At 37.3% G+C, this 9,616-nt stretch overlaps 1 protein-coding gene across 1 annotated transcript; it reads right to left on the bottom strand.

The window, feature by feature from the left end:
- Nucleotides 1-8,027: 8,027 nt before the first annotated feature.
- LOC139723346 (galanin receptor 2a-like) lies at nt 8,028-9,149 on the bottom strand. Its single transcript, XM_071634603.1, has one exon. The coding sequence runs from the start codon at nt 9,147-9,149 to the stop codon at nt 8,028-8,030; it is 1,122 nt and encodes a 373-aa protein (XP_071490704.1).
- Between the last annotated feature and the right edge of the window lie 467 nt (nt 9,150-9,616).

The raw sequence follows: 9,616 nt of genomic DNA on the forward strand, positions 1-9,616 counted from the left end.
TGCTTTTGCGGTATCATGGTAGTCTAATAGTTATATTTAGAGCAAAACTCAAATGAGGAAAAATATTATAGCTATTAAAGTAAATGAACATGATTTCCTCAAACGCATTTTGTTTCTAACATTTCGGTACTACAGCTTGGTAGCACCTTTAGCATTTGCAAGATATTTGAATACTAGGGCAAAAAGAGTTTTTGCAGAAACCTCTTGAAAATGATGATGATTATCATGATGATTAATTATGACAGTCTATATATCACTACAAAAACATATACATTCAAACATAAACACACACACGCATTTTCTCACCTTATGAAGAAGTTCAAGTTGGTCTAGCTGTGAGCTGCGTCCAGAACGACGTAGTGGAACTTCGGGAAACTTCAACACTACTTTTATATGAAAGGACATCGCTAGATCGTCTGGTTATTGCACTTTCAAAGTAATTTGATGCTACAAGTCAGAAAGAGGGAGTTAAATGTGATTTACTATCCAACCAAGGTTCAATCCCAATGGATTTCCTGCAAAGTCAGCCTGAGCTTATCTTTCTTTATTTTTTTTGGGGTCATTTTTTATGAAGTTTCTCGAAGGGAATTCAAGAACATTTCATCAGACGAAGATGACAAAGAAATGCATCAACATCGCATTTTTTTTTCTGCGTTGATATGATACAACATCACATTCATAGCGGTCATTAATCCATGTATGAATTGCCGTGCCCAGCGCTAATGGATGAGCAATACAGTTTCTTGCGAGGAAAACGAAAATCGATACTTTCTTATTTGCTCGTCATTATTAAAAGATCAATTGTGTAACAGAGTTTCTGGTAGCATTAACTCATGAAAAGATTATATATCTGTGTTTCTTTCTTTCTCTCTCTCTCTCTCTCTCTCTCTCCCGCCCTCAGACATACGCACACATGCACAAGTCTCGTTCTTTATTCGTTTTTCCTCCCTTGATCTATCATAATTTCCTCTTCATTATGTGTGCGATAGTAGTCATCTTCTTTGCTTTCAAATGATTTTTCTTTTTATCATTATTGAACTGTCTGGAATACCTGTATTTCTTTTCCTACTATCTTCATCAATTATAATTAACAAACAAAAAAAGAGAGAAGAAGGCGAAGAAGAGCACGAAGAAGGCCACCAAATAAATCTAGTCCGAAGATAGATTGCATGTGTAGATGTATGGCAATTTTGTGTTTGTTGTGTAAATATGCATCGTGTAATGCTGGATATGCTCGGGTTTTTTAAAGAGTTACATTTATCTGTACAGGATGAAGAAAGAATGGATGATAAGCAGGGCCGGCGCAGCGTTTTCAAAAGTGTGGGGGCCCACTTCCGGGTTTCATGAGCTAACAAGCAAAACAACCAAAAAACCAACCAACAAACAAAAAAAAAAAAAAAAAAACACGTCGGCTGATACCTCATCTCTATACCCGTCCACTTCCGGGTTCTTCCGGGTTAAAAAAGTGTGGGGGCCCAAAGTGATGACACCTTATGTATTCCTTTGCATGGTGCACAAAAAGTGTGGGGGCCCGAGCCCCCACGGCCCCCACGGTTGCGCCGGCCATGATAAGATTGGAAATTCCTCCTATCGCTTGCGCTAAAACTTGCCCACTGTCATGTAATCAGGTAAGCAGTGCATACAATGCACATTCCATACTCTGTCTGTCTGGATATCATACGATATTTTGATGATTTACGTTTTTGCAATTATTACAAAATGTTCTGCATATACATTGTATATAAATTTCTGGGTTTATTTAATGGAAATAAACATTAATGTGAACTTTGAAGTTTGAATTTTGAGATACGTATACAAAGAGGGAGAGGGAGAGAGAGGAGGAGGAAAAAGAAAGAGGGATAAAGCATGCAATTTACACACTCAAACACACCCACATGGTAAGTTGCTTTATGTTGATAATGTGTGCAAGTGATGTATTTATATGTATAGTATATATATATATATATATATATATATATATAATTATATATATATACAGTATATATATATATATATAATTATGTATAAAGTCGTACATATTAAACCATGGAAATGTAGTGTATCCATGATTCATAATCTTCATATTCTCACAACGACGGAAAAATACTGTAGACATATAATTTCATGTGGATTCGGTGAGTTCATTAATATCAGCGAAGTTCAAGAAAAGTGGGGTAATTTGTTCAGAAGTTGTGATTCCTTTTTAAAACTCAGTTAAAAACATGACATCCAATGAGACAAGAATGCAACAATCCGTTAGTCACAGTACGTCAACGATATAAAGAAGATACCGATATACTGCAGAAAAGCTGACATTACTTTTTATTTTACTATGTACGGGCCTGCACGGACAAGTGACGCAAGAGTGCGCTGTTGGATGACGTAATGATGTCTGCCATCTCCTTGATGAAGATACATGTATGAAGGTATTACGTGACAATCAAAACAGATCGCGAATTTACACGTAGTTAATCGCCTATAGATACGTCCGCCTATAGAGGGCAAACTCTGAGTTTGAGAAACCGTATTTAACTGTAGTTTAACTCAATCAGCGGTGAGCAACTGCCGAATCAAAAGACACACTGAGATTGAAGTTATTTCAACCATCTTCCACGTGCTCATTACAAATCGATTTTATTCGGACGCCTGATAACAAGTCATGGCAAATGCATAAAAGTGGATTTATGTAACAGCGCCCTCTTCAATCCCCGGTCGGTATACGTTTATTGAAGGGTCATGATTGTTCAAAACGAGATAGTTCTATCTCTTATTGCGTTCTTCCGGCGGCCGTTTGGTTACTTTGCGTACGGTCCTCTCAATCATTTTTGTCGCTGCTGTTTGTATGGTGCCATGATATTACAAATTATATCCACATATTTTGCCAGAATTATTATAAAATGTGTATATTTATTTCTCTGGCCATTATCTTCGTTAAGCGTCATTTTATGATAATTGTCTCCTGCATTTCTATTAATTTATTTGTCCCTTACCACATGTATAAGCCAAATCTAAAAGTTTGCATTTCCAAATAGAAATTGACACCTGCTTAACCTTGGTTTGTATTATCATGAAACAGTCTTCTACATGTAAGTCATTCATTTACGTGTTTTAAAATATTACCAGTGTAAGAATAAAAGAAATAACCCAATAACTATTTCAACTTATTTAAAAATGCAGAATAAAATAGAAGGCCAAATAAGGTAATAATATGTTTTGTACAAGAATCAAAGATACAGGTACGTTTATCATACATTTATCGCGCTGTGAGAAGATCTAGAGGAATAGGTCGACTCCCAATTCGTTAAAGGCATTATTTACCATTGGCAGATGGAACAAAAAACTTCTAAAATGTAGATTAGGGATAGAAGCAACCAATGTTAGAATGTTATCAGTATGATCGATATTAAGAATTGTTGAATATACAAAATGTGAACAATAGCTATATTTTTTTGTTTCTGTTATAAGCCATCTACAGTTATGGTTTATTGAAAAATATACTAATATCTCCTTATATTTTAGGTTTTATTGCAAACTATTTAAATGGTAGGATGTTTTTTTGTTTTTGTTTTTACAACTGACCTACATAATTATATTCATCAAATGTGATACCTTGAACATTTTAAAAATGACTGTTCCCAATGGTAAACAGTATCTTTAAGCTGCATGTATACTGGATTTCGAGGGGAGGGGGTTCTGATTTGAGTCCGGATGAGAGGCCAAAAGATGAACGTTTAAAGCACTTTACATAACAAAATTAATAGAGGTGAAAACATACACAGCGCTTCTGGAATCTACTGTCGTGACGGAGCAGGTGTAAAGGACTAAAAATCCATAACATAACTTATGCAATTTGTCTAATTTCAGGTTAACTCGTCTTTAACAAGGAAAAGGTCACAAAACCCTGTCCCTTTGCTAGAAATATGTTTGTTCCATGGTTCAAAAGAGCGAGAACGATTACACACATGAATATAATACATTTCTTTTACGATGAAAATGAGAATTTTACACCGACTGAAAAACGTCGTATCTACGATTCCCGTATCATATTATAGAATATTCTTAAAGGGGAAACGCAGCCCCCAAATCAGTTAATTTGATTAAAAAACACCAGTAAAATCTTTCGAGTTCAAATTTTGACCTGAAATTGGATGAAAAATGAGGAAGTTATAAAATTTTGAAGTTTTGCTAATTTTTGCAAAGCTGTTCTTGTACAGTAGATGAATACGCAAATGATTGAGCTGACCAAGTCATAACCTCACAATTTTCCATTAATCGTGTTCAAAAAAAAAAAAATGACGAAATTCCAATGTTTTTGTCATTGAAGTTTGAAACATGATGTTATTCCTAAATGAATACGTAGAATAGTCATCAGTTAGATATATCAGGATTTGAGACTAGGGCATAATTGTGTTTCAATGAAAAACTGGAAATTTCAAACTCTTATGTACAAACTATATGGCAAGTTGTGAGGGTATTACATGCTTACTTTGCCATTTGCATATAACTTATATTTGGATTTGATTTCCTTTTTAATCTACGTATACCAACTGCTAAATCCATGTGGCTCAAGTAGACTAAAGACATTTATAATAGCGAGTCAGTAATTCGATTACCATCTTAAAAACCCTAAGAATCATCGTAGCCCAACAACCACTAAAACATAACTGGCCAGATGTCTGGAATTCTTTGCTCCAAAATTTACAATAGTGTACCTTGTTGAATATTGTATGAAGAGAACTAATTAATACATCCATACACTTATTAGGCCTACATTTGTTTAACACATGAAAAAACTGACACACTATATATATGATTTTCAGTTTACTTTACACAATGGGTATACGGTCATTAGGCCTGTACATTGCAATTGTTTCCCACATCGCATTAACATTACAAAGTAAAACAGACTTACTTCTACCACTCGACACCATCGCATGACACGGCACATTTCACATCACCGCATGTCCCCTGTACTGCTGTTTAGTCAGTTACAGTTCGTTATTCCGAAGGTTTGTTAATCTCAAGGTCCGCTTGTTGCGAAAATTCGTTATTCCACAGGTTCGTTAATCCGAAAAAAAAAAAAAAAATGGGAGGGGGTGGATGGTGTTATCCCCAAGGCTCGTTGATAGGGAACAGAAATAAGGTTGTAATTCGCAATGTTTTTTATTTCGCGCCTCCTTTCCATCTTCCGATTAATCAACATCTAGGTCGACGGAATTTATGTGTTCCGGCTCAAAGTACCTTGGGAATATTATAGAAAACTTATTTCACTTGTGGATAAAGGAGTTTTAGTAAAGAACGTCGCTCGTTCACCCAGTGAGTGGCAGGATTTCAAATGTATTTATTGATAATACATGTATATTCTATGTTGCAACATTGCCTAGGGCCATCTTTCTAATCGAGCCCGCATTGATGGTCCCCTACATTTCTTACTATTTTCTTAACATTTAGTCACATTTGTTTTGAAGCCGTGGGTTATTCCTTTAGAATTGCTTTATACGTTTTTCCTACGATTGTATTACATGATTATAATGGAGTTGACGCATAATCTATGTGCTTATGCTAACAGCGTGTCGATTTTTAACATACTGTATGACAAAAATATTAACCACGAGTTATGTTATTTGTGTGTGGGTGTGTGTGTATTGTACATGAGTTGGAGAAAGTTCCGAACAATGGCGAAATACACGAGTTGGCATTAGATTTGTTCAACTTTACAAAATTCCCCTAATTCCTCACCGATAGATGAGTTATATTTTAGATGGTGAAATTGTGTTGAATTGTCTAGGTCGTAATAAATCGAACAGAGCTGAGCTGAAATATGTCAGTGCAATGTCTCCCCCCCCCCCAAAAAAAAAATAAATAAAAAAAATAAAAAAATATATATATATATGTATACGAGACCTGAATATAAGAACGACCCAAGTCCAATTTTTGGCCAAATTCAGTTTGACATGGGAAATTGTAGCTTATGCATGGACTCATCTTGTGTATAAATGATAAATCCTAATTACCCCCGGAAGTGCCTGAAATGAATGAGTTAAATCTTATATTGATGTAAAAATTAAGGACTTGGGTCATTCTTACATTCATATAATAGCGCCCTCTCTAATCCTTCTCTCATCTCTATAGCAGAATATCATGTATATGACCGAAAGAACGACCCAAGTCCACCACACAAAATGGCCTCGCCACAATTAATGTAAATGTTAATTGTCATAATGATATATGTTGTAATTTGTGTATACAATGTTGCCTTCCCATCACAGTTAAATAGAATAATTGGACAAATGAAAAAGATATGAAGTTTTCTTCAGTTTACTCGAAATGGTCTTCCATGGACTTGGGTCGTTCTTGTATTCATATACTCATATATATATATATATATATATATATATTACGCCAAGATTGAGCAGAAAATCACTTATTATAAAGGCAACTCGTGACTAAACGTATTTGACTGCATGGATTTACTTTTGAAAATCATGGAAAGTACAGCTTCTCGACTCATCCGATTCTCTTCTACACCTCTGGCTGGCTGTTGAACTTGCAACCTTGATTGGTGAATGGCCGATGTTGGTGAAAGGTTGTCCCGAAATGCCCCTCTTCTGCTGATGGAAGGGTTTTACTCGTTTGCATGATATGCCGTTTCGCGGGCTCCTCTTTCAAACCACTTTTGACTTTCTAATGAAATATGACAAATTGTTGTCCCGAAATCCTCCTATTCTCTCGAGGAAAGGATTTTACGCGTTTTCATAATATGCTGCTTGGAGGACTTCCTTTTCAGATTATGTGAATTAAAACGGCATGAATTTCCCGTTTGTGACGTTAGAGACCAGATATCGATCACATCCAGTCCAAGGAGTTTTAATATGTTCTTTGATACTGTCCATACTCACAAATACACACTAAAAAATAAAGGTTCAAATTTGCACCCTATTTGTCCCTATTGCAGCACCCTGGGGTGCACATTTGCACCTTTTACTATGCAAGTAGAAAATTAAGTCTCTTAATATTTATATTTGTGCCTACAAAGATGCAGACATATCCATCAGAGTGTAAGTTTGATCTTAAGAGTAAAACCTTGGTACTCGTGGTCCAAATTTTCAATTCACAATGCTTTAATGTTTATGGCGCATGTTTGCCCCCTTGATTAGCACAAAAGTGAGGGTGCAAATTCGCACCCCTGCATGTTCAAAATTCCTTTTTCAAACCAGGTGAATGGAAACGGATGACAATTCTTTTCCTTAAAAGACGTTAAAGTTAAAGACGTGTGGTTTAAGAATGGATATCAAAGGATTAACTTCCAGACCAAGAAGTTTATGTTCCTTACTGTCCATGCTCAAAATTTCATATCGGATTCCCAGTTGTGTCCCACTCTCTGGAAGTAACTGGAGCATCCAACTACAAAATTGAAAAAAATGCAAACGGAATCATGTAGTATATCTCGCGGATTTAGTGCCAAGGGGAGGGCTGCAAGGTCGATTAATTTGTTGAGACCACTAACCTTTCCATAAACGCCTTTACCAGCACGGTAGAACCGGGACAGCGGGGAAGGAACGACTTGTGTTCAGTCACTTGAATAATACCGGGCACAGTTTTGGAGTGCAGAACAATTGTCACGAAACAGCACTCTCCCTGAATTTTACAAGTGATCACATACGTCTTGTTACTACACAACTTGCAAAGACACAAATCTACATCAATAGCCCTACCGTATCAATGACGAATTCCATAATCCGTATAGCAATATACAGGAGAAGGATGAAACCTTAGGAGAACTATAGGCACGAGGAGGAGAAAGCAAAGGAGCCTAAGGAGGAGGAGCCAGAAGGAGACAATCCTATGGTTTCTTAAACTTCAATTCATGCTTAGAGTGCTTCAAACTAATACTTTCATACTTTTATACTAAAAATTGTGAAAGTGAACAAACGCAAATTTGTGTACGAGGTCGTGGTTTTGAAGAGATGATTCCAACTTTCTGATAGAATGCCGGCAAATTGACAACGCGTACGAGTATAACAGAGTCAAGCTCTCTCGGTCCTAGGATGAATTTTCTCGGATCGGTGCTGTGACTGCAGATCCTCAAATATTGGTGTATTTCTTGTGCTTGTATTCCTGAAGACATCTTTGACGGCTTTACGGAATTGTGGGTGGCGAAGGGTATAAACTATTGGGTTGACGCATGAGTTACAAGTGACGAGTGCGGTGAGAACGCGTGCAAAAGGACTGCGGACATATGACGGAGTGAGTCCAAGGTTATAAGCCATGTATGCTATCTGGTCCGGAGTGAAGCATACGAAATAGATAAGGACAACGGTCAACGTTAGCGTGATGACTCGAGATCGGGCAACATTGTGGAACGATGCAGTGGACTCATTCGTTACGAAGCGAGCGGCCTCCCGCCGGAGTGAGCGCGCAATGGCTATCTGGGTCACCAGCATGAGAGTTGTCGGGAAAGCAAACTGGACAACGAAGATATGAATACCGTAGAAGATTTGAAGGTTTCGCGGTGGTCTCTGATAAACGCACTTTCCAACTATCGCGTTTGTAGTGTTGTTTGAGAGGTTTTGGACCATGAAGACACATGATACCACCCAGATGAGACAAACGATGAGATTTACGAGTCGGCGATTGATGAAGCGATTATAATGAATCGGATAAACGACAGCAACGAAACGATCAACGGACACTGACACCAGGCTATAGATCGACGCCGTAATAGTGGTCCATATCAAATAATAGCCTTCCACGGCTTTACAAAAGAATGCTGCAGTCCATGAATTGGGAATAGATTTGACTTTTGGGTGAGGAACCAGAAGGATTGAAGTGAGGAAATCAGCTATCGCCAAATTCCCGACAAAGATATCCATTGAGCGGCACTTTCCGCGACTCTTCGAGCGACGGCCGAACACTACAGCGATGACGAGAACGTTGCCAGTAATCCCAACAACTGCGATAAGAAGCTCACAGAACGTATACCAGGACCACGTCATAACTTCCCAAGACCACGTGATCAGGGTTTGTTCAGCTACGGACGACACATTGGTATTCCCATCGGTACCTGATTGGGAGGGAACTGTAAGCGTTTCGGTCCATACCTCATCGTAGTGTGGTTTTGCGGACACTGCAGTAAGCGATGCACTCATTGTTTGGAAAGTTGATTTCTTGTGATCCAGAGTTAGAAAGCAAATAAAAAAAACTTACAGCGTAAGACAAATTATTTCTGTGTTTTGTCTTTTTTGTTGTCATGGAAATCATCATGCAGATCACTACAATCACTCGATCTCACGACTGCATTCAATCTTCATCCTTTACGCGATTTGTTTTTCCATTTGCATGGTGACATTCATAGAATTATCGAAAATTATTCGAAAAGTGTTCGAACTTAATATTTACAGCCATAAGTTATACATCCAATGATAAAAATAACATTTCGATGAATTTTCATTATTCAATGCAGATGTTCTTTTACCAGTACTCCCATTTTCGTTGCTTTAAAACCTTGATTTTATTGTGCATGCACGACATAATGTCCAGGACAAACCTGTGACACATTTTGCAATTTCCAAACTTATTGATTTCAAAGTGATTGGTAAAGGTCGAATATAAATCT

This window comes from Diadema antillarum, unplaced genomic scaffold (assembly GCF_040938485.1).
Source record: "Diadema antillarum isolate AM-2024a unplaced genomic scaffold, OU_Dant_1.0 scf00000187, whole genome shotgun sequence".
Lineage (NCBI taxonomy): Eukaryota > Metazoa > Echinodermata > Echinoidea > Diadematoida > Diadematidae > Diadema > Diadema antillarum.

Excerpts from the sequence above, each read along its gene's own strand:
- LOC139723346 (XM_071634603.1), bottom strand. The coding sequence starts at position 9,149 with ATGAGTGCATCGCTTACTGCAGTGTCCGCAAAACCACACTACGATGAG.